Here is a 25,977-nt window from a genome sequence, read left to right on the forward strand (position 1 = left end):
AACAATATATTGTTGATGCTAATGCATTACGAGGGATAGGCCTGCTTGATGATGAAGGTGGAGGGGGCGAGGTAAGCACTTTGTGAAAATGTCGGCGATGTTCTTATGAGTAGAGAGCCACTCGGGTTGAAAGGTGCCATTTTCAATGTGCGCACGAATGAAGTGATATCTTAAGTCGATATGTTTGGTGCGGACATGATTTGCTGCTTCCTCGGATAGAGCAATAGCCCTGGCGTTATCTGCGAACAGCCAGAGGGGAAGAGTCAAAGGAATCTTCAAGCATTCAAAAAATGATGCGAGCCAAAGTCCGTCCTGAATTGCAGCTGTCAAGGCCATGTATTCAGCTTTGGTGGATGACAATGTGTGAGTGAGTTGTTTCTTCGAGGAGTGAGAGATCGGTCTGCCATTGAAAAACCAAACATAGCCCGTGATGGATATACGATCTTCTGGGCAGCTCGCCCAGTCTGAGTCACTGAAACTGTGTAGGTCAGTGATGGTGGTTGCACCCCCATAATGTGTGCGAAGGCTGACGGTCCCCGCTAGGAAGCGTAAGACATGTTTGGCTGCCGCGTAATGATGATGTTCCGGAGAACTGTTGTATTGTGCTAATTTCATGACAGCAATAGCAATGTCGGGACAAGTGTACATGGCAAGGTAGAGTAACTCGCCTACGAGTTTCCGGTACTTGGTAGCGAGGTTTTCAATATGAGGATGGACATCGGTATCGCGGCCAAAAGGAAAATGGGGGTCCATAGGTAACGTGACTGAGTTACAACCGACCATGCCGTGTTCCTCAAGCAGATAATTGATATAGTCCATCTGGTGCATCCACAGCTCGCACATCGTGTGGTTGCGTTCAAACTGGATGCCGAGGTGTTTGCACACTGGACCAAGATCGGTGATGCTGAATCTTTGTGCTATCTGGCCCTTAATCCACACAAGGAAGGGACGATCACTGGCAGCTGCAAGTCCATCATCGACATGCCAAGCTATGATGCAAATGATGTGTTCCCCCTCGCTGTTGGTGTGATCATAGATGAAAACAGCGTAATCAGCTTCAATGCGTAGAAAACCCAAGTGAGTGAGAACTTCGCATAAAAGTTCATACCAATCATAGGCTGCCTGTTTCAGTCTGTACAAGGACGAGAGAAGGTGGCAAACGAGTGACCCAATGTTAGGTGTGAAGCGTTCGAAACCTGGGGGTTGTCGCATGTAAACTGTCTTCCGTAAGTTTTCCCCACAAAAAGGCGTGTTTGGCATTGACTGCGTCAAGTTCCCAGTTGTTGCATGCAGCTAATGCAGAGATAATGCGAATGGAAGCAGCTTTGGCAACAGGTGCAAATGTTTTGCTGAAGTCGATGCCTGGCACTTGGGAAAAACCTTGAGCAACTAGACGCGCTTTGTAGACTGATCCGCCCTTCTGATCTTCCCTGAACTCAAGTACCCACCGACAACCAATTGCCTGTCGATTCTCCGGTAGTGGGACTAGCTCATAGACGTTCATTTCTGACATCAGGTTCATCTCTTGTTTCATAGCTGCTAACCAGAAGTCCCGATCGGAACGACACATTGCTTTGTCATAGGTGTTCGGTGGGATCTTCATATTATAGCCAGGTGCTTGCAGGTTGCAACAAGAGTCACTATGGATTGAAAGGCAAGCTTGCTCCACAACAATGAGATTGGCCAGAGTGTGGGGAAAACCTACTGTCTCAGGATCTGGACGAATGGCTGTTTCATCATTATCATTGTTGTTTGTGAGGGGATGAGTAGGAGCTGGTAGAAGGGCAGGACGAGGCAGGATAGGAATAGGAGGTGCAGGAACATCAGGATCTTCTGATGGAGGTACACCTTAAATTCGAGCTTGTCTTAATTCATGTTGACGACAGAGGCGAGCTGCATCATTAGTGAGCTGCTCATGATATTGCTGTCTGCGTTTGGTGGGATTCTGAGTATGATTGGAACATCGTGTAGGAAGAGATGGAGGAGGAGGTGCTGGCGCAACAAGAGGAGTATGAACTGGGATTTGAGGGGTTGATGAGTGTGTGTTGGCATTGTCATCATCCTCGTCATCACTATCAACAGCGGGAAAGCCGCGACTAGAGAAGGACTCATCAAATATGATGTCTCGTGAGTTAAAGAAAGTGCCAGTGATGGAATCTCGACACCGCCAGGCTTTGACTCCTGGCGGGTATCCCATGAATACCACTTCACATGATCTAGGTCCTAACTTCTCCTGCAACTCAGTGGGAATACGTATGAAGCATCGAGCACCAAATACTTGAAGATGCTCGACATTTGGCTTTGAACCGTGTAATTGTTCATATGGTGTGACACCGGGTGGAAGGGAGTGTGATTCTGTCCAGTTGAATAGATATGTGGTGCAAAAAGCAGCTTCACACCATAAATTGCGAGGTAGATGAGCATGGTCCAACATTGCATACATATGACCCTTGATGGTGCATATCACTCTTTCTGCTTTGCCATTCTGTTGATGTGCGTAAGGGGCTGATAGTTGCTGCACGATTCCTGCTGATTCGAGTTCCTTAGTGAACATTGCATTCAGGAACTCACCTCCGTTGTCAGAACGAAAGACCTTCACTCAGAGTCCTGACTGGTTCTCCCAACGAGCACGTGCTAGACGCCAAGTGTCTAGAGCCTGGTCCTTTGTGGCTAGGAGTTGAAGATTCAGGACATTTGTGTGGTCATCAAGAAAAACGATGAAGTATCATTTATTGTGGGGAGTGACAATGGGAATGGGACCGCAGAGATCAGTGTGAATGAGATTGAGGAATTGTGGTGCTCGAGTAGATTCTGATGGAGGGTGAGGACAACACGGATGCTTCCCCATGATGCATGACTTGCATTTAGATAAGATTGAACCGGCTGATACTGTTGCTCCTGTTGCAAAGAGAGGGAGACGGCAAACAGATTCTCCACCGATGTGTCCAAGACATGCGTGCCACAAGTCCAGGTGGGCGTAGTGTGGGTGAATGCTGTGAGATTGTGAGGTGAGGGTGGTATATTGGATGTGAGTGATGAGGATTGGTTCACAGGAGCTGGAAGAAACTCCAGATTCACATAGCATAGATTGTTTGCCATGGAGATTGCGCCTAATTCAGTTCTGCAATAGACCAGTTCACAGCGAGGAGGTGAGGCTCGAAATACACAGTCCCATCCCTTGCTTAACATCCAACCTACCGACAACAGGTTCAACATTGCTGACGGTGCGTGTAAGCAGTTCGAGAGTCGAACATGACGTTTGGTGCCTCTGATGGAGGGGATTGCCATACAGTCACCTCAACCCGAAGTGGAGAGGCTGCCATGATTTGCTGTATGTGTTACAAGAACATCTAGACGCTTGGGCCCCTACCATTTTTCTCCTCATGCTCCTCGTATCAGCCATTGCGTCATACCCTTACCCCGACCTTACCCTTGTCATCCTCGTCATCCTCGCATTCCCTTTCACTCTCTACCTGTCGCTTCAGCAGAGCCAGTACATCTGGCTGGATCCTTTCACTGACGAAGCATACCCATGCTCTGTTCCACCACCTGACTGATCCTGTGGACAGTCCCCTTGCCCTTACCGTCCGGACGGTAACCTATGATATGATGCACAATGCATCCCTTTTGCCCTTTTCCCTTTCTTGATCTCTGACTCAGTGCGCAGTCGCACATGCGACTTATACTTAGCTCCGCAGCTGCACGATCGTGCCCCTGCGCGTTTCACTTCTTATTTTCGATCTTTGACTCACTTTCTTATCCAGCACGTTCTACCTCGCCCGTGTCTCAATGCAAATGTGCCTTCCTTTTATGGTTATACCCTTTACCGATTGCCTCTCTTGGTAGTACGAGTTATCATCCACTAATACACTTCCTGTCCTCTATATAAACTCGCTACCATGTAACATATTCCCTAACTTGAATCTACTTGGTTCTTGACCTCCTACTCTCACCAGAGTGATCCCTTTCTGCCTTGCCAGTGTTACGACTTGGATGGTATCTGTTGGCGATGCTCAAACAGAGCGTGTGTCGTCAACGGTCATGGATGTCCTTGGGCTAGCCCAAGGTTAGGGGTCTTACTTGGCGAGGCTTCGGCAAGTAAGATTTGACGCCTATGTCCAAATCGGGTAGCTTACGTCAAGCGGATGCTAGACGATGAGCTGTATCTGCCAAGGCTTACGACACCCGAAGGTTAATCAGTAAGATTGTCGTTAATTAGAAGGACGGAAGTCCGACTAGTTAACAGGGGCTTTGCTCGTCGACGAAGTCAATGAGTAAAGATCGAGACTATAGGCTTATCTGCGAAGAGCAGATAAGAAGATAGAATATAGACTGCTGGATAGGCAGAAAGGGATCACTCTGGTGAGAGTAGGAGGTCAAGAACCAAGTAGATTCAAGTTAGGGAATACAGTACATGGTAGCGAGTTTATATAGAGGACAGGAGACGTATTAGTGGGTGATAACTCGTACTACCAAGAGAGGCAATCGGTAAAGGGTATAACCATAAAAGGAAGGCACATTTGCATTGAGACACGGGCAAGGTAGAACGTGCTGGATAAGAAAGTGAGTCAAAGATCGAAAATAAGAAGTGAAATGCGCAGGGGCACGATCGTGCAGCTGCGGAGCTAAGTATAAGTCGCATGTGCGACTGCGCACTGAGTCAGAGATCAAGAAAGGGAAAAGGGCAAAAGGGATGCATTGTGCATCATATCATAGGTTACCGTCCGGACGGTAAGGGCAAGGGGACTGTCCACAGGATCAGTCAGGTGGTGGAACAGAGCATGGGTATGCTTCGTCAGCGAAAGGATCCGGCCAGATGTACTGGCTCTGCTGAAGCGACAGGTAGAGAGCGAAAGGGAATGTGAGGATGACGAGGATAACAAGGGTGAGGTCAGGGTAAGGGTATGATGCGAGGGCTGATACCAGAAGAATGAGGAGAAAAATGGTAGGGGCCCAAGCATCTAGATGTTCTTGTAACAGCCAGCAGTCTATATTCTATCTTCTTATCTGCTCTTCGCAGATAAGCCTATAGTCTCGATCTTTACTCATCAACTTCGTCGACGAGCAAAGCCCCTGTTAACTAGTCAGACTTCCATCCTTCTAATTAACAACGATCTTACAATTAACCTTTGGGTGTCGTAAGCCTTGGCAGATACAGCTCATCGTCTAGCACCCGCTTGACGTAAGCTACCCGATTTGGACATAGGCGTCAAATCTTACTTGCCGAAGCCTCGCCAAGTAAGACCCCTAACCTTGGGCTAGCCCAAGGACATCCTCGACCATTGACGACACACGCTCTGTTTGAGCGTCGCCAACAGATACCATCCAAGTCGTAACAGTATGGATGGTGACGGCGTCTGCTGTGGAATAAGACCAGAAATACAATTTATCATGGATGAGCGTTGTAGTGGTTCCTGAGTCTAGAATCATGTTGAAGCCTGCAGCTACAAGATAGGATAGTGTCTCAGTATCTGTGGGAGGTATGTTTCCATCTGGTAGATCAGTGATGGAAGCACATGAGAGGTCTGCTAGAAAGGTGTCTGCTGCTGTGCCTATTCCCGCAAAAGCTGCTATTGTGGGAGATTGAGCGACAGGTGTGGGTGTGGGCGTGATCACTGCAGCTGCAGTCTCTTTCTCCTTTTTCTTGTGCTTCAGGAGTGTTGCCCAACATAGTTGGAGGCATCGGCGGCATCCTTCATGTGGAGTGCATAGAGGTTCTGTCGAATGACATGCTGTGAACCCATGTCCATATGTCCAAAATGATCTTCCAGGGTCTTCCAGGCATCGCACACGGAAACCTTATGACTGGTCGATATGAGTTGTTGTACAGAGATGGACAGTCGACAAGTAATAATTGCTTTGGCCTTGAGGTCATTAATCAACCATTCACGAATGGCAGTTGTCTCAGCGGCAGTGGGCTGAAGTGGATCCGCGGGAACAGGTTTGTAGGACGCACTGCCTAAGACATCATCAGGATCAACGGTGTCAGTCACGTGACACCACTGATCCTCAATGCCTAATGCATAAGTAACCTCGCGTTTCCATGCAAAGTAAGTGTCCAGGCCTGTGAGCTCCAGGATGTGATCAAGTTTCCCCATGTCAAGGGATTCTCAAGACAGATGTAAGGAGTCGCTAAAACAACAGTGCGCGCGTAGATCATCAGATTTCTTTAGAAATCGAGGCTCATAACCTGTAGAAGCTAACGAACGAACACGCTCAGTGTTTGGAACAAATGACTGATATTGTAATTACCTAATGAATGAACATGCTAGAGTTCTATTGTAAGAGACAGCGAGATAACGAGAAAATAGGAAAGACATACCTCAGTGTTTGGAACAAACGACTGAGGTATGATAGAAGGAAACGTGAAGGTTTAAGTACTAACACACATGACAGAACAGAAAAAGGAAATATGCTATACAATGACGACAAACAATGATGTGAAGTCCATAACTCAACAACATTGCGCATGTAGACTCGACTCTGGATGGGGGACTGACATGTTCTCAGAGTTTGCTGTGCAGGAAGCTCATTGTAGTGTTTTTCCTTCTCCCATGCTTGCAACATCCGCAGGTGGCTCCCAGCATTCAAATTTATACATCTATAGATGGCCCCATATTTCTCTGCAATCAATGTTTAATTGCCCTGTTTAATTGCCCCACTCTCAAGCCCATCAATCTTGTATGATCTTTTCTACTTTTCGTGCCGGAATTTTCTCAATTGTCTACTAATCAACTTCCTGATCCATCTGTGGTTGTCCCCACATATATTTTTCAGGTCTTCATTCTTGCAATTCTCGCCACACGCATGCACCACCATCTCTGGCAGGTGAATCAACATCCACACAACACCACTGGCGCCATCGTTTTGATGTCCGACATCTCATTTGCAAATCCAAGCATGTTTCTTGTAGCTGGCGCATTCACTCTTAGTCTGTGGGACGACATTGTCAGGCAGTCAGCACCTTATATTACTCCATCTCTTGTTCACATTGATGACATGTTCTCAATAGTTTGAATTGCCAGTTGTTCTTTGCAAGTACTCGATCTTAATATCATAGCTCATTTTCACCACCACAAATTTATATCCAGGCCCTGCGAGAAGTCCCCTAGAGCACCATCCCAATGCTGCCGTGTTCCCAATGCCCACTTACCCTTCATGAGATCTCCTCGTCTTCTTCCCTCCTCCTACTCTCATCTGTCGTCCGCACTCATCTGAGCCATGTCAGCAGTTGCTGATGTGCACTGGGCATTTGTGTATGGTGTTTGTGGTGGAGCTCCGGCCCATCGTCTGCAAGCTTGGTCAAACCTGGTTCAAATGTGAACCGGACCTCCTGAACGTGTTCGGTGATGTTCAGTCCAGGGTTCAACCAAACAGCTAAACCGAACCTATGGTTCAGTTTGGCATTCAGAAAATTTGGCCCAAGAACCAGACTGAACCAGACTTCGGCAGCACTACGCCAGTAGCATTATCCATACTGAACTTTGTTACTCACTAGCACGCAGTGTTGTTGATGTGTATCGAGCTGCAATGTCAAGAACTGCGAGCCTGTTAGAACTTCTTCTCTTAGAAGTAGCAGTCTATTGATGTAGTGGCCAGTGCCACATGCGCAGTGTTGAATAGCTTGTATGAATGATGCGGTTACTTCGACTATCCAGCAGCAGCGTGGCATCATCTTATGTAATGAGATGATGTCATGCAGCCACATGCATAAAGTTTTGATTGAGTTAGGGCTTGCAACAGGTTATAACTTATGGCTGAACATTATTTGGCCGAATAATTGGATGTTTGCAATTGACACTGTACAGTTGTAGCACGAATTCCGACAAAGCCACCACTATCACAGCTAGTGGGAGCACTCATTTGACAGCTAGTGATGTTCCGGCTCGGCTTCAAGCCCCGGGCCAGGCCAAGCCGGGCCTGATTCAGCCAGGCCCAGCCCAGGCCTAGGACACGGCCTGACCAGGGCTTTGGCCCAGGCTTCAATTTTGTGAAGCCTAAGCCGCCGGCCCAAGCCGTGGCTTAGCAAGCAATCTATTTCGGTATGTAAGTTTCTGTTTATGTTAATGTTGTTTTCTGACAATCGGTATCAGCTTCTCAGTCAATTGATCATCGATCATACCATGAGGTATGTCAGAATGAGATCACAGTGAGTCGCCATTGTCATGTTATTTATCTTTGAAAGCTCGCTGATATTTGCCCCAGGTCTTGAAAAGAAAACATTCAGCAATCCATGCACCTCTACAGTCTTGCCTGGCACTTCAACTTCGCTGCCTTCGCAAACTTAATCTGTTTTCGAATCACATTCTTTTTTATATATGTGGTACTGTGTATATGTGTTGTATCTACCTAGCAGCCCACAATGACCGGTACAGTCCACACAGATAACGAAGACGAACCTATCGTGCATCCTCGTCCCATACGCAAGATCAAACCCACTGCTGCCCTCCTCCAACACTCGGAGAAGGCCGCCCTTCCATCCCAAACTAAAGCTATCAATGAATTCCGTGCCGCAGAGGCAGCCAAGTGTGCTTCGGAGGTTTCTGCCCAACCCAAGCCTGTACCTCCCCCACCCACAGCTATTCCCTCGTCCAATGTGCCTCCCCCACCCTCAGTTATTCCCTCATCCAACAAGCGCTCGCATCCTGATGATACCTTCGTCGACATCGAAGACGACGAATCTGTCGACGAAGACCATGACTCAGTCCGCGAGGATGCTCGTACAAACCCTAAGCCTCATAGAAAGAAACAGAAGGCCCCAGAGAAGTCCCCCGAGTTGGTTGACGGAGATGGGGTTTTCATTGACATCGATGTCTCGATTGCAGACGCAGGATCGTCTCGGGAAGGCAAAACTGCTGATATCGACGCATTCTTTGGAGTGACGTTTGAGCAAACTGGGGCCAATGGCAAAGTGAAGAAACACCGAAAGTGTAGTGTTTGTCCGTAAGTCTACCTTTGTACTCTCATACTACTCATTCACTCACTCGTTCATAGGAAAAAATGTGTCCTTGTCAATGAAATCACCACCCTTCATCGCCATGCTGAGGCCCATTTTTCCGGCAAGTATCGCAAATGGGCAAACCAACATGCATTCGAATCAATGTTACCTGGCGACATGAAGGCTCGAAAGGAGAACGCTGCACAGCAAAGGATCAATGCCCATCTCACTGAACACAAGGCCGAACGAGTTGTACCATATTCTGACAAGTTGTTCAGACAAGCTGCCATTGAATGGCTTGTCGCGATTGATCAGGTACGTCTGCCTTCCTCAATTCAAAACCATGACTGACAGCTTATTTTTTTAGCCTATACAAGCGCTTGAACACCCTAAATTTCAAGAGCTGATTCATGTTGCTTCTCGCGCAACCAACGGAGTCAGGATTCCGGGTAGGAAGGGCACTCATGCCGAAATCATGAGAATGTTTAAAAACCACCTTACGAGGCTAAGGAACACGCTGAACGTGAGTGATGTCTGTTGTCTGTTTGTATTTGTCTCATTGGGCTTCATAGAGCGCTGCTGTCAAGGGAAACATTAATACCACGTGCGATGCATGGCAAGCGGAGAACGTCGACGGTTATTTTGCGGTCACGGGGCATTGGATTGAAGAGAAGGTACCCATGCAATGGGAAATTGAAAGCTCACTCCTCGGTTTCACGAAAGTCAACAATGCACATAGCGGCAAGCGGCTGGGCGGGGCCTTATTCAAAATTCTCAATCGTGTTGGGATTGCACAGAAGGTAAATCAGTTTATTTGACTACAACATCTTACAGCGCTCATATAACTTAGCTAGGGCATGTCACCTGTGACAACACTGCAAACAATGGGATGACACTGCAAGAATTCGCGCGCCTATACGAGGCTAAATATAACAAAGTGTTTCCCTGGCGCCAGCGCAAAATCAAGTAAGTACTGTCATTGTCCGAACTCGCTATGACACTCATTATTTGTGCAGCTGCTTGGCTCACGTTATTAATCTTGCAACGCAGAGTCTAATCAGCACGTACAGCAAAGCGCTGTATTACAACCCGCACGAACCAAAAAGTCATGAACCGACCACTCGGGATGAAATAGCCCTTGTTCGAAGTATTTGTGTCAAGGTATGTTCGTTTTCGTTAGAATCATATGACACTACTAAGATATATTGATGTCCTGCAGGAACGGTCATCCGCGAAGCGAAAGGAAATGTACCGGAGTGTGCAGACCAAAGCGGGAGTGTCTCAACCAACTCAACTGTTGATTGACATGAAAGTCCGGTGGTCCTCGACATATATAATGCTTAATCGTGCCGAGACAAACAGGGAGGTACATTATTTCTTATTGTCATAATTCTACTCGTTCAAGCTTATTATCGGCTCTAGCACATTGATACTTTTGTATACGAGATAGGTCGTCAAGAGCGTGACTTGGCAAAATGTGCCAAGATCGACTTTCTTCAACTCTCGGCTGGTGAATGGACACATGTCGGCCAATTCGCTGATCTTCTTTCAGTACGAGAGTTTCTAATTTATTTATACTAACTTCTCATGTTAATTCTTTAGTATGCCGATGTCGCACAGCAAGCATTCTCATCTGAACGTGGCTCGACTCTGCACCTCGCAATCCCAGCGCTTGAAACCCTCTACAGGGCTTGGTCTTCGCGTGCCAAAAGGTCTAAGTATGCATGGTTCGCTCCATCGCTTCAAGCAGCCGCTGCCAAGGTAGACGAGTATTATGAGAGGACAACGCAGTCCCCTGCATATATAATGGCAATGTGTAAGTTGTTTATTATAATTCAATAAATACTCTAATGCTTGCAAATGTAGTGCTTGATCCAGTAGGGAAAATGACTTATTTCAAGCGCCACTGGCCAGAAAATTTGCATGATGATGTGGTAAGCACTGCGGAGGAAGTGGTGAGTCGAGCTTTTTTTGCCTTTGCACGATAGTCTGATTTTGCCGCCAGTTCAAAGCTCGTTATCGTGAGCTGAATGAAGAAGCTACATTTTTGTTGTCATCCCAGCCCACGTCGAAGAAAAGCAAGGCAGGTGGTCTCAAGTCACTCATCCGCAAAGTCATCAGTGATTCGGAGGACGACTCACTTATGAACCCCACCCCTACTTCAATTACCCCTACTTTGATTGGCGATCCATCACGGCCATGGAGGGCCAAATTTATGATCTACCTGGAGACTGTTGAGGCGGCTCTACCACCAGGTGTATCTACCATACAATGGTGGGGGGTACGTACTATGGCTTGCACTACTTGGAAAATTCGCACTGATGTCAATTTTGCTCAAGATAAATGCACCAAGATATCCAGTATGGGCCTCGCTCGCACGAGATTACCTATCCATCATGTTGTCATCAGTATCAAGCGAGCACGCATTTTCGCAAGGTGGCATCACGATCAGCAAACGACGGAACCGGCTTAAAGGAGACATTGTGGAAGCTCTCCAATGTGTCAAATGTGCGATACGACATGACCTTCTCTTTCGCGAGCCTGGACCATCCTCTCTCGTGGAGTCGGAGGCATTTGATGACTCTGAATTGGAAGCTGACAGTGAGGAGAGGACTGATGTCACAGATGAGGAGGATGCTTGGGATGCTTTGATTTTAGATGATGACGAGTTTTCTGACTAGTTACTTCATGTATTTTCTTGTGCTACTAAACTACGAATCTACAGTTTTGCATACCACGAAGCCGCGGCCTAGTGCGGCTCAAGCCACGGCTTTGGGCTGGCTTGGGCTCACGGCCTAGGCTTGAAATATGGCAAGCCTAAGCCGGGGGCTTTGAGCCTAAGCCGGGCCGGAACGTCACTATTGACAGCGGGTGCGCTGTGCTGTCTGGCTTCCTTTTCTTAGCGACAGCGGCTGGTCGTAGATTTCCGGTACTAGCCAAGGGTCTGAAGAAACCGATATTGGACCGCGAAGGCATATTTACATGCGGCCCTGCCTTGCTCATAGTGGATGCAGGACATGCACATATATCTGATCTGTAGAACACGGCAAATATAATTGCTTTGAATGGAACAAATTCTAATAGCGGCGCAGTTTACTCTGAGTGACTCTATTAAATAATTCGAGCTGCAGGTGGACCGAATGCACATTGCGTCGATCAACTCGACAAATCACTGGGAAATCGCGCGTCAGTGTCAATGGCGATACTCCACCGATGTGAAAGCAAAAATAAGGCTCACTGTGCAGAATCCCAGAACGCTCTGTCATGCAGGTGAGTTATGTTATCAGGTTTAGGAAATGCTAATACTCACGCATTTTTTCAAAGCACAGTGTCTATCTTGACATTGTGCGTCAACTTCGCAAGACGCGGGACATCCAGCTGCTTCACTGGTAGAGGGGATAGCAGAGCTTGATGCTACTAAAGTAGCAATAACGGCGAGGACAGTTGCAAAGGAGAAATGCATTTTTTGCGACTTGTACGTGAGTTCAGGTAATTCTGAAGGCAATAGTACGAAGACGGCTGGTTTTTATACTGTTTTCTGGAATTACTGTTGCGTGGACGTACCTTCAAATGGATACATATCTACGATTAATCCCAGCACATCGCCATATAGCTAGTAGTGTGGACTACCAGGCAGATGGCAGAACCCGGCAGAACTTGAATGTTTCAGAACTCCCGCACATGTCAGACTCTGCCAGTTCTGCCAGCAGAATAACCCGGACTCGGAATAGTTCTGCGGCTTCTGCCCAGCCACAGCACGAACCCCAATTGGCAAGAAAGCCATAACTACTAAACCTCAAATTTACTTCACAGTTTATACGACATCTCGAAATTCTTTGAAAGAGAGAAGCGCAGGGTAACCACAAAGATGACTGTTGTTGAAACAAGTTGGAAGCTGTACTAGCCTACTAGGCGAGTTGTAAGTAGGCGTACCCAGAACCTATCGACCCTTCATTTTCCGTGAGTCTGGTTTTGATGGCGGTTGTGTGCCTGTCACTGTGTGCATGTGGCCAATAATCTCGCTGTAAAATCAAGCCTACGGTGTTACTGCAAAATTTGCTTGGAGCAATTTTCCGCTCACATCATGATGGTCACGGCATCTATCTAGATCTCGTCGAGCGTTGTTGAGAAACAACTTGAAAGTGGAAGGTAAAGGGAGCTGTAGGCGTCTTCAATTTTGACACGCACAATCGTCAGTTATATGGCTACTATCCGCGCGAGAAAGACCGTGATCATTGAATGCACGACAAGATACACCATGCGCTTCAAACTGTAGTGTTGCCAGTGGCCTGCTCAAGAGCATGTAGTAGTGCAGCGCATCATGATATTGCATTACTAACTCCAAGGGGAAGCTGTTGTAGTGCTTTGGCGAACGGTGGACAGTTTCGCCCTGCATTTGAGTCCATAGCCGGGGAACCTGGCATGGCCTATAGTATGTTATTCGGCTTGGCTCCAAAGTCCTCCGACTTACCGTAGCTCCTTTCGATACGATTTTTCTGTCGCTACGAGCTTGCTAAATATCAAGAACCCAACCATCTATTGTTACATCGAGAGACCGGCGAAGTCGTGAGGATGCTGGTTTGTACAGGTCGACCCCGCATACTTGATAGCCTTGATGCAACTGTGAGTTTGTTTATGTTCGGTATGATCTCTCAGTACGTATCGAGCGACAACCAGATATTCTCCTATGAGCCCAATTACACATGGACAAACTCCAAGAACTAATAAATGTTTGATCGGAGAAAAGAGGTTAAAGTGCTGGTGTGTATGTAGGGGAAAAAGATTGGCCTAGCGTGTGGCTGTAACACCGAGCCACGGAGTTTATTTCGCACGGTTCTGAACAGCTGTTCAAAGTTTCTCATTACTTCGTCTGCGCACATGCTGATCTGATTTGTTAGTCCTCGACTACTTATGTTTCCTTATGATGTCCTCGGATCTTTTGCCGATATCCCGTTATTCCTGTCGATAATGCGAGTCGTGATCCGACTGTGTCGTCTTCTTTTCTGCACGACCGCAATGCGCCACGAACCGTTGGAGTGGCTGTAGAGTCCACTCTTGGGCCGGTTCATGTTCCTACTGTCGATGGTTGGAACAGATATTTCGACCCATCTATTTGAGCGGATGCGATGTCGAACTCGGTTGTGATGGGCTCGCATCTGTGAATGCGAAGTTCGACGGGTCTCGGCTTCAAAGGCCTTCAGAAACAGACAGCATACTAATACTAAATTTATTTCGTGGGTAAGTTTTTCTTGTTGCATTTTATTATTTATTATCATCGACATTCTCGACGGAGTCGCTAAACCTCTCACGCCTTCTCTGTTGTTGGCTCTGCAATTATCTCCCAGTTCCTGTCTAGTCACAAGATAGATCTCAAGCGATCCGTGGAGCTTTCATGCGGCCATCGTGTGATCCTAGAACGTGTTATTCAAGCGTTAAGGCTTTCATACCAAGACAACAACCAAGCATTGATACGAAGGGAGAACAAAAACGACAGATGGTTTTGGGTAAGACGAGGTTCTTGGTGGTCACGATGCTCTAGAGATCGCCCTCGACCTCTCCAGCCAATCTCCAGCAGTAAATTCGGGTGCACACGACATTCACGTAATACTACACAGTTTGTGCCCGGGGACCACCCCCAACCTTCCCAGCAATAGTATGAACATTTTCTTGCCTGCAGATGCAGCATTATGACTGAACCTTGGCTTATCTACATGATATTTCATCGGCATACTGTCATGAAACTGAGAGCCAGGGAGATTGACTTCAATTTCAATCAGAAACGATGGCGTCTAACAATTCATAGGTTGTATCCTGCGCTCTTACCGATCCTGCCGCTACATGAGAACTCGGGTAACAACCGGTGTCGAAAGTCAGGTCTTGTGAGTGGTCAGACTATGTCTGGCTTCAATCTTCTTCCAGAGATACCTATTGTTGAATGTCTTCGCCATGGGAAGCAGCTGGATGATGCATTTTGTCAAGGAGTATAAAACCTGAACGACTGATAGGGAATCATACACTCCTAAAAACGATGGACCCGAATGAAGTCAAGGTTGAAGCCCTCTTGGGCATCATAAACTCCTCCGCACGCGAAGCAATGGCGGAATACAAGGACACTGGACACGGAGTTCCTGGCATCGACGCAGGTACCCTTCACCCCCTCGACCTTGCGACGGATACACTTGCCCTCAGAAAGGCAATCAGGCTGCTCGAGGGTGCATGCGAACAATTGAACACAATACTGGCTCCCCCTCAACACACAACATACAACGTGAGTACCAATCGTAGACGGCCTTATATGCCTTGTTACCCATCTTTCTAGTTTGTTAATAATTACAACTGGGCGTGCATAGACGTTGCCGTGCAATCCCGTATTGCGGACGTCTTGGACAAGCACCCGGGAGGTCTCAGTGTGGATGCCTTGGCGGACGCAGTCAACCTTGATAAGACCAAGATCGCACGCGTCTTGCGAGTTCTAGCCCTCAGAGGTTGCTTCAAAGAAGGTAATATGCGTCATGCTGTCGGTTGGTAATTCTCTGAAGCCTTTGGTCACACAGTCAAGCGAGACGTATTCGTAAACACGCGACTCTCTCTCATGCTCAAGTCAACAAGCAATGTCGGGTCTTGTATACGACATCAGCGAGACTACCCCAGATATGCTGCGGTTCTCTATGAGAGTATGATAGACCAAGAGTTTGCAAGATCGCACACGGTCGAAAAAGCCCCTCGAGCATTAGCTCTCAGAAAAGAAGGAAAAACCAACAGCTTCTGGGAAATGGACGTGAGTTTTAGTGATCAACTGGCCTTTCATACCTTACCATATTGCATAGGATGAGGCTCGCGATGTGCGTGTGGAGTTGGCTGCTTATGACTGACTGACGGCTCACAATACACAGACATTTCACAAAAGCATGATGGGTTATTCTGAGGTTCAGAGCTCGTCTGCAGTGCTGCATTGTAAGCAATCACCGTCTTATCAACCATCAGCGTGACTGAAGCGGGCCATAAGATTACCCTTGGGATAATGTGTCCTCTGTGGTGGATGTTGGATCTGGGACTGGAGCAATGTCCATTCCTCTGGCGAAAATGTTCCCTCATCTCAGAATAACCGATCAGGATCTCCCAGAAACTTTGAAGCTTTGGAGAACTGTGAGTTCAGACTCATCTGGTCCACGTCCAACGGACACGTCGTATTTATGTTTGATCAGACATGGGAGAAGAAGGCTCCTGAGGCGCTGCTCGACGGACGCGTAGAGTTCGTGCCATTGAATTTCTTGGAGGAGTCGCCCGTTGTTGGAAAGGATGTTTACTACGTAAGTGCTAAGTTTGTTCCCATTCAACGCAGGCTGCTCAATAATCTGAAATAGTTAAGGAGTGTCATTCACGACTGGCCGGACGATGAATCAAAGGTGATTCTCCACAACATTCGCAAAGTAATGAGACCAAACAGCCGAGTGTTGATTCGTGAGTCAGCCTCATTTCAAAATGGTGCTTGCTCCATAATCAACGTTCTGTGATAGATGACTGCGTGCTCTTGCGCAAATTCGAAGGGTCTGACATAGGGACTAACTCGATTGCTAAGGTGAGTTTCGATTTTAGCTTGATGGTGTGATCATACATTCAGGATCATAAGGCGCCCGAATCTGCATTATTGAACTTCGGGAGTCATACAACACACCAACTTGACATGGCCATGTGGCTTCTTTGCAATGGCAAGGAGCGAACCTTGGACGAATTCAAGATCATCGGGCAAGTTCCTTCCATGCCTGGATACGTTGACGATGTTTGATTTGTTATAATTCGCAGGGCCAGTGCTGGTCTAGTGCTCACCCAAACCTATGATTTCGTGGGGACGATGCTCTTGGAGTTCAGAATAGCTCAGGACTAATGTCGAACGCAATTTGTAATCTTCTGTTATTGTACTTTTACTTTCCCCAATTGACAATCCCATGATTGGACCACGACGACGAAGGACAAAGGACACTTACTGCTCTAACTTATGTATCTATCGCGCTCAATCAAGACTAAGTCTGCCGGTCCTTACAGTTGACACTGAAGGCTTCCTTAGTGCCAATGGTTCCACCAGAAGCTCCTCAGCGCCTACCCATCATACCCATCGTGGTTTTATCTTATAAATCGTCTGCAATATTGAAAGGCCCAATCGCTGGTTCAATCCCGTGCCTTCTCCGTTGTTGCATTGTGTCGACCATTCTCAGCGAACAGCGATCGCGACGGTGATATGGCTGTTCGGAGTTCAAATGTACACGCATTCGGGAACCGATTAAGGCTCCGAGTTGCAATTGCAACTCGGACCATAATCTGCGGTAACAAGAGAGAACCGGACCCGAATTGAACTGCAGCACTGACCTCAGTCGAATTTATGGTGACGCAGCTCATGAATTTGCAGCTGAACCGCTCGCTGTTGTTGAACTCACCATCTAGATATCATCGTCATCGGCACACAAAATCGTCAGCGTTGAAGATTTTATCAAACCCGCCAGCCCGAATTCGGAGAGGCACGCTTCAGTTTCATTTGTTATGCACAGGTGAGCTACCTCACCCGGGAATTAGTGCTGCCAGCGGGGCCTCCTATCAATCAAAGTTCGAATTGGATGTAGAAGATATGGGGTAAACGATAGGATATTGACATACACCGGTGACCGTGCTGATGCCGCTGCCAGAGCAGGGAATTGGTGCTGCCAGCGGGGCCTTCTATCAATCAAAGTTCGAATTTGATGTAGAAGATGTGGTAAACGATAGGATATTGACATACACCGGTGACCGTGCTGATGCCGCTGCCACATCTATGTATGCTTCTTCGGTCTTCGCCATACGAGATGTATTTAATAGCACGGCGACCCACCCTCCTTTATACTTGCGACTCGAACACACATTCTTCTCAATCTATTGAACTCAAAGAGATTATCCCAAATCTTTATTTTTGAAGTCTAGCGACACATATGTGAGTGTTGAAACTAGTCTTTTTGAACGAATGCTACTAAAGCTCTTTTTGCAGTCCAGCAGCACCATGAAGTGGGCTTTGGTAATCGTACACAACAGCGCCGGCGCCAAGCTGTGGTTCAGCGATGGCGAGCCCATTGGGGCAGTCCGAGGCGGGTCTGAATCGAGTCACAGGCTAATCATCGATAAACAAGGATTTATCGATATCACTTTACCCTACTCATCACTTCCGTCTTTCATCGACCTGAACAACACAGCCACCATGTGCCCAGAGGGCCTAGTGAACATCAACCTCACACTCCCCGGGGATGGTTCTTTCTCGTTCTTCATCACTCCATCTATTCCCGTTCACTTTACGGGGACGTTAAAGCCACTACCGGAGGTGTCGGATGATGATGCATCATTTCTCAACGAGATGATCGACTCGTGCTACGTGCCATACCAAGACATACAAGGCGCGCCAGGCAAGGACGTAGCAGAGATTAAAGCCTTAGGGCTACGTCATTTTCCATTCTCGCCGCACAGCTTTCAGATGGCAATGGCAGTGTATGACTGGACGACTGCATCGTTTGCGCGCATGGTCCTGATGAAAATATTTGAGTACACTAGCATCCCATCGATACCGTATCCTCTTGACTCTCCAAGTGTCGCAACCGCGATCTGGGAGTCAAACTGGGGCTCGTACGTTCCGAGCAACAAGTTCTACATGAATTCTTTTATGATGAAGCCCGCGTCCACATTGCAAGACGTTCAGGATCAGCTTCACGACGTTGAGGCTCGCCTGCAGAGGTTCAGTACCGTTCAAAATAGGTTACTCGGTGCTGCTTTTGCAGCGATGCCCCGCACATCTATCTTTCATGCGCCTCAATTATTCAGCGGGCAGCTTGACATGTCCCAGCTCAACCTCGATCAATTCGGCATCGAAATGCTAGAGTGCCCCCTCAATGCCGGGCCGACTAGCCAGTCGCTTACCGTGTCTTTTACGGCAGCAATGGCAACTTTCGTCAAGGTGGGCAGCATCATCACAACCAAGATGGTCTGGAGCTTCGCGGATTCGATCGACATCGCAAAGCATTACCAAAATGGCCTTATATTGGTTGTCAACCCTCCCGACAACGACTCGTGGGTCTGGGATGGGGCAAGTTATATCACACCGCTCTCGGATGATCCTGAGAAGAATGAGTACACATTCGCTCCGGGGACGTCATTCATTGTAGAGTCACTAGATGTACGGGACATTGATGAGGATGAGAGGAACAAGTCCGTTCAGTTTCTGACTCTGAAGCTGCATGTTCCTGGTTCCGTTCGCGATAGTCGAACCCCAAGCCGACCTCCACTCAATAACATACCCGCGCGCCGTTCCAGCGGCCCCAAGTCCAATCACCACCTCACAAATAAGACGGGTGGAAGACGATGCCACTGTGTTGATGATGCTGAAAGGTATGTCTGTTGGTTACGGCTTTCACGAGATCTGCTGACAAGTTTGGACCACAGGAATTAGCGGGAGAGGCGGTACAATCATTATGAAAGTTCAGTATAGGTCGGACGCGTGCTTGCGGTTTGAGGCTTCGATGTACCAGTCTGATGATGAAGTGTATATATGTAGTGTGATTTTTTGTGCAAGTGATGTACTTGGATCAGTTGTAAGGGTCGTATACCCTCTACGCCCTGACCGATGCTTCACAACAAGACGCACAGACGCAAGTCTTGTCATCCGCGTGACTCACTGATGCGAACAAGTATAACGTTTCGCATCCGAGTCACGCGGACACATTCTTTTTCTTTACTCTCATCGTCTTACTGTTTTCGACGACTAGCACGGTCTTTTACTCTCCTTTACACGATAACTGTCACTTATATCGACCCTCAGACCCTTTTCCTTTCGTCATATTCACCTCGCCGTGCTGAAACTGTCAAAACCGCCACGAGAAACTCTCGTTATTTCACCAAACCGAACTCCTTCATACCGCCACACATTCAGTCTCTCGTACTCTTACCTTGTGCTCTCAACGCCGCTCCCTTCTGCCTCCGTTTTCTCATAATTCGTTCGGTCTAACCATACCCGAGAACCCTTGCCATTTGGTGCTTATATACAGCCTATGGCCAGCGCTTGAGTCAATGTTCAACAATTCCATTTCTGTAAATTCAACATTCGAGTCTCTTGACACTGTGACAGTACCTGCTTGCTGCTGGGTTTCAGAACTTTAGGTGGCTGCTGTTCCGCGTGCTCCTCAGTCTATCATTGTTGTTGGCAGCGGCTATTATGCAAGCCTCTGACACATGACGTCGACATCACGGTATCTAAAATTTGATGTGTATAAAGTATGATAACAATGTTATGGCGAGTTACGGGCACGATGAAACACAGCGCTTGCAGTCTCTTTTCCCATGTACATCGTCGGATTTGGTGTTTTGAAACAATTTTCCCGACCAAGATTAGCAAAATGACAGGGAAGCGAAGGCCCTGCAGGTTGGAGGAATGATGAACTGTGCCTCAAAGTGACAATCACAGTGAATTTGATACGTCACAGATATTAATAATAAACTATTACAGGAGATGAAAACACACAATTAGAACTGTCCTGATGTTTTTTTTTCGTTCACCTCGACAACCGATACTTGATGTTCACACTCGTTTGAATTATCATCATTTTGATTCGACTAAAGCTTTCAGCCACCGAGCTAACTACAGATGTGGGGGGTCCCTGTGATCAATATTGATGATTACAGCACACACGCATTCACAAATGCGATCAAAGTCTTGTTACGAAAACTCTTTGCAACGGCCAGCTGATACAAGGGAGTGAACGAAACCTCCAAAGGTGAGAACCCCAAATCCTGCCTAGCGGTCCCCCATTGCCGGGACGAGCGGACCTTCCAAAACGCTTCCATTCGTACTTCGATTGCCATATATCAACTGACACTATGATAGTACTTATAGTCTCAGGCTAGCCCTATATAAATGCTTAACGCAATGCCTGTAATCACCACCAATCTATCTTACTTCCTCTTCACGGGAGATTGGCTGTGGTTGACAGTCATTGTCGATTTTTATACACCCAGTAACGTTCGATGGCTTCACAAATACCAAAGGTTGGTCATTCAGTAGATTCACTAGCATGCCTGACATTGTGCAGCATGCTCAAGTCCTTGTCGTCGGTGGAGGTCCCTCTGGCAGTTATGCCGCCTCAGCCCTTTCCAGAGAAGGCCTCGACGTCGTTTTATTGGAGGCTGCCAAGTTCCCTCGGTAATAAACTTGTTCCAAAGTATTCAGACATCCCCCTTGACGATCATCATTTAGGTATCACATCGGGGAGAGTCTGATTCCCTCGGTCCGTCACTATCTGCGGTTCATTGACGCGGAGCAAAAATTGGTCGAAATGGGGTTCAAACGCAAGGTGCGACCGAAGTGTTCTAGAATAATAAGGCCTGATACATTGTCATTAATAGCCCGGAGCTGCAATGAAATTCAACCAATTCAAACGGGAAGGATGTAAGTGATAACAGCAATAGGCCGAAGAGACATGCCACTCACCTGTTTCCAGACACGGACTTCGTTGCGCTTGGGCATACTAACAGTTCATGGAACGTAGTATGTACTGGACATCTTTTCTTTCTTGGATGGAAATCAATACTCCAGCTAGGTGCGCTCGGCATTCGACAAGATGTTGCTTGACCACGCGACATCATGTGGAGCAAAGGTGTTTGAACAAACCAGTGTGAAATCTTTCCACTTCTCTCCATCCGACTCTTCCAGGCCTGTAGCTGCTGAATGGTCACGTGCTGCAGATGGGGAAACCGGATTGATTTCATTCGACTATCTTGTTGATGCATCCGGACGCTTAGGATTGATGTCAACCAAATACTTACGCAACCGCCATTTTAACGCATCATTGAAGAACATTGCGTTGTGGGGTTATTGGGTGGGAGTGGGTACATATGGCATGAATACCCCAAGAGAGGGTGCCCCTTGGTTTGAGACACTGAGAGGTACGCATCGTGTTTGCCAATGGTTAAATGCGTCAAATGAACCATTGTACACCAGATGAATCCGGTTGGGCGTGGTTTATTCCTCTACACGATGGAACAACTTCCGTTGGCGTCGTTAGGAATCAAGATATTCATAACGAGAATGTTCGTGACTTGAAAGGTAGTTCTATGGAAGATCGCTACCGACTTGCCATATCCCTCGCTCCAGCACTAATCAAGCTCATTGGAGATGGGAGGATGGTACAAAAAGAGGCTGTCGGGGGACAACCTGGACAGCTTGACTCATTGATAAGATCAGCGTCCGACTTCAGTTACTCCGCTTCGAGCTACGGGGGACCTGGCTTTCGTGTGGTCGGGGACGCTGGTGGTACGACTTTGTATATCTTCCTTGTCCATATGATGAAGCTGATACACGAGCCTTCAGCGTTCATAGATCCATTCTTCTCCTCCGGGATACATCTTGCAATGACCTCCGCACTATCTGCAACAGTATCTATTTGCGCCTCAGTCCGAGGAGATTGTTCAGAAGTCGAAGCAGCTGCATGGCACACGAAGAGGTTTTCGTTGAGTTACACAAGGTTAGTCCATAAATAGATGGATCTGCTCTTGCTGATCAGAGTTCCATGTGCAACGTAACCTGCGTAGATTCCAGGTAGTGGTGATGAGTGCCTATCAACAGATACGAGCGACGGAACTTGATATCCTGAACGACATTGATGAGGATAATTATGATCGAGCATTCGCTGCCATTCGACCAGGTAATAGTTTCATGGTATAGTATGGGCAACGTCAAAGATACTGACTGTTACTGCTGCACAGTAATCCAGGGTGCATCGGAGATGGGGAGCCAGTTGAGCGAGAAAGAGCTTCAGAGTGCACTGGAGTTCTGTGGCAAGTGCTTTAACCCCACGTCGCCTGCGACTCTTGCATCCGCTTCGAAAGAAGCTCTTCCAAAGGATATGTTCGATGTTACAGCTCCACTCATGGATCCGCACGCTATTGACAGCATTATCTCGAAGACATTCAAGCAGACGAATCCAAAAGGTGACGGGGACTTCTCTGGACCTGAGGAAGACCTGAAACTCGCTCTGGACCAAATCAACAGCCGAAGAATCGTGCACCAAGAGTATGCTATCAATAATTTCGAGGCTGAGGATGTGAATGGATTTGTTGTGAGGTTGCAGAAAGGACATCTTGGATTGAACCGCACGTAGTTGAGATGCTATCGAAATGATCATGGAGGATTCGTAACCTACAAATTTGGACGGTTTGTACATAAATGTTTTGAGTTAGCATTGATGATGTAATCACTGTTTATTCACGCCGTAACTACTTAATATAGGCCTCAGTCAAACACCACCAACATCACGTGATGTGACAACGGTGTGACTCTCACTCAAACTTTGCGGTGCATAAAAGCTGAGCGCTGAGCGCTGAGCCTGAGGGGAGAGGGTACAGGTAATAGAAAGGTATATATAGTAGACTAGTAGTTGTATAAAGATATATAGGTGCTTTAATTGAGCTCAGGCGAGATCATCAAAAACAGACAGTGGGAGAGTGCGGTGACCACGATACTTTTTCGTCGCAAATGCAGCTTGCTTGCCATTTAAACCCTTGCGGTATGCGTCCATAAAACGCAGTGATCGTGTAGCAAACCTGTACAACACCATTTAATTAAGAAAGTAGTAATATAAAGATGAGTGTTACTCACTTTCGCATTGATACAAGTGGAACAGCTTCAAGAGAATCAATAATGTTCTGCATGAGCACTGCCTCGGACGAGCTTGGTGGCAATTGTCGATAATGGTGCTTGGCAAATCCCCAGCACTGCTCGATGAAGTTGAGTTCACAATGAAATTTTGGCAAGAACAGGACCTTGTAACCACGTTTTTCACAAGCAAGTTCAATGTTAGATTTAACATTTAAAAAGTCGGGCTGATTATATAGCAAACGTCGACAGCAACAACGATTGATGTTTGGGTTGCACCGGAAGTTTGGGCACTCCACACGAAGTTTTTTGCAGCCTTCGAAACCACGCTCCTTGAGAATTTCGGCCATGCCTTTGAATCTGCCAGCACGTGCATGACCTTCTGGAAAGTAAAAACACTGTGCACTCCCATCAGGCAACACACCATCTGCCATGCGCACTTTTTCGTTGAGTGCTTTGCCATCAGCGCCATGAACTGGCTTGCCGTCGCTGCCTATCATGGTTCTCTCGACTCCAAATGGGACGTTCCCAGGCTTCGTGGGGAATTTCGGCATGCGACGAGCAGAAAGTGCATCGTCAGCCCATTTCGTGTGGGTACTTGCATTGTCGAAGACGAGTACATGCCTGGTCATGTGGGTAGTGTCGATCAAGGATGTCCATGGCCAATTCAGCATGTCGGAGGATTGATGCATTGGTGAAGTAGCTGTCCTGGGATTTTCCCGCGCGGAAAAGTATTCTGGCAGCTTCTTCACCACAACTTGAGCGCAGCCACCCGTAATCGGCTGAAACAAAGTCTGCGACCATCAATGAGGCCCCTTCCCCTTTGGGACGAGGCTTCGCAGTTTCGTTTCCGTGCACCCAGTAAACTTTGCGACAGGTCATTGGCATAGAACGTGGACTCGTCATGGAACCACAAGACAACACGCTGGGTGTGTGGGCGAGGCTCATCACTAGCTTCTTCAAGACCATCCTTCCACGTACGCATGTGTATGAAGAGTTCTGCAATCGACAGTAGGAATTTTTTTTGACGGTATGTAACGACGTCATCACGTTCGTGACCGTCGACATATTGACCTGACGGAGACTTCGTCCAGCGAAAATCCATCATGTGCATCCACTGTTGAGCAGTTGCGAGGGAAATTGTCTTCTTCAAGCCGTGTTTCTGCTGTACATTGGGTTGTGCAAGGTAATCAACAATGTCCTGTGCTCTGACATATTTTCCGATGCTTTGCAGGTGCCTGTGAATAGCTTCGGCAAGGTCCCCTTTATCAAGCAGGGACACATTCCAACTTCCGTAAAGGTTCATTGGGAGGTTGCCATGGTGTTCGACAAATGAACGTGCCCATTTACAAAGGAGTCGGGCTGTATGGGCAGCTTTTTGGTGAGCCTGTGCTGTGTCACGAGAGGCTTCGGTCCATGTTCGAGGGTTCTGTTGATCAACATACATCCATAGGAACATTCACATCATTTCGAGACACTTTCGAAGGATATTGTCCCCAGAAAATGCTAAGTGGCCAGTTCCATTTTTGCGGAGGGGATTCAAGATTTCGATGAGATCTAAGAGGGCTGATTGACATGCAGGAATGGTGGGTGAAACACGTCTATGGCCTTCTCGCAGCTCATTATCTTGCACGGAGCCTTGTATCTCTTCTCCCGCATCATCCGAGGCATCGAAACCCTCATCCTCTGAGTTTTCAGTCTCCATGTGTAGTAGCTCCAAATCAGACATCACCTCTTCTTCAGCTGACAGGAAATATTGCTCAACCACTGGCATGTCTAAGTGGAGAGACTGCTGCTCAGATTGGTTGGCCAACACTTCCCGCACATCACAAAAAGCCCCAATGGATGTGGCCGGCATGTCTGACACGTTCAACGTGTGAAACAGCGTGTTTGACGCGTCGGACGCATTAGGCGTCAAAATTCGCGCTGGAATATTAATCTGCGAAACATCGCATCAGAAATTTAATTTTGGCTGTAATTAATGTGAGTACTTACATTCTCTTTGTTCTCGTTATTGATTTTCTTCTTCTTGACGAGTGCCTTTGCAAGATTGGCATTCCTTGCTGAGTCTGCGCGAGTCCGTTTGCCCATTGCTGGCGAGGCAAGAGGAGTAGGTGTCTGACTTAGTCAGCAAGACCGACCACAAATCGTGTTATTACATTGCTTTACAGGCAATAATGGGAATTCTGTTTCCTGCGAATGGCAGGGGGGTTATATAGGCTGTAGCGCCCGAAAGCCGTTTGCTATTTAATTTAGTGTAGCCTCTGAAATAAGCAATTGTCACGCTTTCCTCCCTCAAAATTGCAGCAGTGTGACTAAATACATCACGTGACGTTGGTGGTGTTTGAGTGAGGCCTATCTTACCGTTTTGACGAAAACCACA

At 47.3% G+C, this 25,977-nt stretch overlaps 8 protein-coding genes across 8 annotated transcripts; 5 read left to right on the forward strand and 3 right to left on the reverse strand.

Annotated features, from left to right (window-relative positions):
• Positions 1-3,252: 3,252 nt before the first annotated feature.
• EDB93DRAFT_1245646 (uncharacterized protein) lies at positions 3,253-3,557 on the forward strand (the record flags this gene model as incomplete). Its single annotated transcript, XM_041452340.1, has 2 exons — positions 3,253-3,331; positions 3,400-3,557. The coding sequence occupies 2 exons, from the start codon at positions 3,253-3,255 to the stop codon at positions 3,555-3,557; spliced, it is 237 nt and encodes a 78-aa protein (XP_041312826.1).
• Positions 3,558-5,651: 2,094 nt separating this feature from the next.
• EDB93DRAFT_1076042 (uncharacterized protein) lies at positions 5,652-6,098 on the reverse strand (the record flags this gene model as incomplete). The annotated part of the gene is made up of 1 exon (XM_041445204.1): positions 5,652-6,098. The coding sequence occupies one exon, from the start codon at positions 6,096-6,098 to the stop codon at positions 5,652-5,654; it is 447 nt and encodes a 148-aa protein (XP_041312827.1).
• Positions 6,099-9,007: 2,909 nt separating this feature from the next.
• On the forward strand, positions 9,008-9,536 carry EDB93DRAFT_1075572 (uncharacterized protein; the record flags this gene model as incomplete). Its single annotated transcript, XM_041445171.1, has 2 exons — positions 9,008-9,253; positions 9,306-9,536. Coding segments are annotated over 2 exons (477 nt in total), but the record flags the coding sequence as incomplete, so codon positions are not given.
• A 2,432-nt stretch (positions 9,537-11,968) lies between these two features.
• EDB93DRAFT_1118000 (uncharacterized protein) lies at positions 11,969-12,836 on the reverse strand (the record flags this gene model as incomplete). The annotated part of the gene is made up of 4 exons (XM_041448400.1): positions 12,503-12,836; positions 12,249-12,433; positions 12,173-12,197; positions 11,969-12,110 (listed from the first exon to the last, which is right to left on the reverse strand). Coding segments are annotated over exons 1-3 (226 nt in total), but the record flags the coding sequence as incomplete, so codon positions are not given.
• Positions 12,837-14,760: 1,924 nt separating this feature from the next.
• On the forward strand, positions 14,761-16,969 carry EDB93DRAFT_444337 (S-adenosyl-L-methionine-dependent methyltransferase). The gene is made up of 12 exons (XM_041456389.1): positions 14,761-14,817; positions 14,893-15,206; positions 15,258-15,438; positions 15,493-15,716; positions 15,766-15,780; positions 15,832-15,892; positions 15,945-16,084; positions 16,144-16,248; positions 16,303-16,399; positions 16,456-16,517; positions 16,569-16,684; positions 16,742-16,969. The coding sequence occupies exons 2-12, from the start codon at positions 14,967-14,969 to the stop codon at positions 16,821-16,823; spliced, it is 1,323 nt and encodes a 440-aa protein (XP_041312830.1). The 5' UTR covers positions 14,761-14,817; positions 14,893-14,966; the 3' UTR covers positions 16,824-16,969.
• Positions 16,970-17,571: 602 nt separating this feature from the next.
• EDB93DRAFT_444388 (uncharacterized protein) lies at positions 17,572-19,484 on the forward strand. The gene is made up of 3 exons (XM_041456390.1): positions 17,572-17,897; positions 17,952-19,336; positions 19,391-19,484. Exons 2-3 carry the CDS (start codon positions 17,964-17,966, stop codon positions 19,395-19,397), a joined length of 1,380 nt encoding a protein of 459 aa, XP_041312831.1. The 5' UTR covers positions 17,572-17,897; positions 17,952-17,963; the 3' UTR covers positions 19,398-19,484.
• Positions 19,485-20,519: 1,035 nt separating this feature from the next.
• EDB93DRAFT_1118059 (uncharacterized protein) lies at positions 20,520-23,241 on the forward strand. Its single transcript, XM_041448401.1, has 11 exons — positions 20,520-20,718; positions 20,829-20,989; positions 21,034-21,143; positions 21,198-21,294; positions 21,347-21,389; positions 21,442-21,488; positions 21,541-21,886; positions 21,942-22,253; positions 22,311-22,464; positions 22,532-22,644; positions 22,706-23,241. The coding sequence occupies exons 2-11, from the start codon at positions 20,969-20,971 to the stop codon at positions 23,098-23,100; spliced, it is 1,638 nt and encodes a 545-aa protein (XP_041312832.1). The 5' UTR covers positions 20,520-20,718; positions 20,829-20,968; the 3' UTR covers positions 23,101-23,241.
• A 168-nt stretch (positions 23,242-23,409) lies between these two features.
• Positions 23,410-25,053, reverse strand: EDB93DRAFT_1237838 (uncharacterized protein; the record flags this gene model as incomplete). Its single annotated transcript, XM_041451465.1, has 4 exons — positions 23,410-23,542; positions 23,598-24,105; positions 24,215-24,460; positions 24,519-25,053. The coding sequence occupies 4 exons, from the start codon at positions 25,051-25,053 to the stop codon at positions 23,410-23,412; spliced, it is 1,422 nt and encodes a 473-aa protein (XP_041312833.1).
• Positions 25,054-25,977: the final 924 nt, after the last annotated feature.

This window comes from Suillus bovinus (genome assembly GCF_016758785.1).
Source record: "Suillus bovinus strain UH-Sbo-P2 chromosome Unknown EDB93scaffold_3, whole genome shotgun sequence".
Classification (NCBI taxonomy): domain Eukaryota; kingdom Fungi; phylum Basidiomycota; class Agaricomycetes; order Boletales; family Suillaceae; genus Suillus; species Suillus bovinus.

Excerpts from the sequence above, each read along its gene's own strand:
- EDB93DRAFT_444337 (XM_041456389.1), top strand. The coding sequence starts at position 14,967 with ATGGACCCGAATGAAGTCAAGGTTGAAGCCCTCTTGGGCATCATAAAC. Across the intron at positions 15,439-15,492 it reads CAGAGGTTGCTTCAAAGAAG|TCAAGCGAGACGTATTCGTA; the intron begins GTAATATGCGTC and ends TTGGTCACACAG. Across the intron at positions 16,249-16,302 it reads TTGGAAAGGATGTTTACTAC|TTAAGGAGTGTCATTCACGA; the intron begins GTAAGTGCTAAG and ends AATCTGAAATAG.
- EDB93DRAFT_444388 (XM_041456390.1), top strand. The coding sequence starts at position 17,964 with ATGAAGTGGGCTTTGGTAATCGTACACAACAGCGCCGGCGCCAAGCTG.
- EDB93DRAFT_1118059 (XM_041448401.1), top strand. The coding sequence starts at position 20,969 with ATGGCTTCACAAATACCAAAG. Across the intron at positions 20,990-21,033 it reads TGGCTTCACAAATACCAAAG|CATGCTCAAGTCCTTGTCGT; the intron begins GTTGGTCATTCA and ends GACATTGTGCAG. Across the intron at positions 22,645-22,705 it reads ATTCGCTGCCATTCGACCAG|TAATCCAGGGTGCATCGGAG; the intron begins GTAATAGTTTCA and ends ACTGCTGCACAG.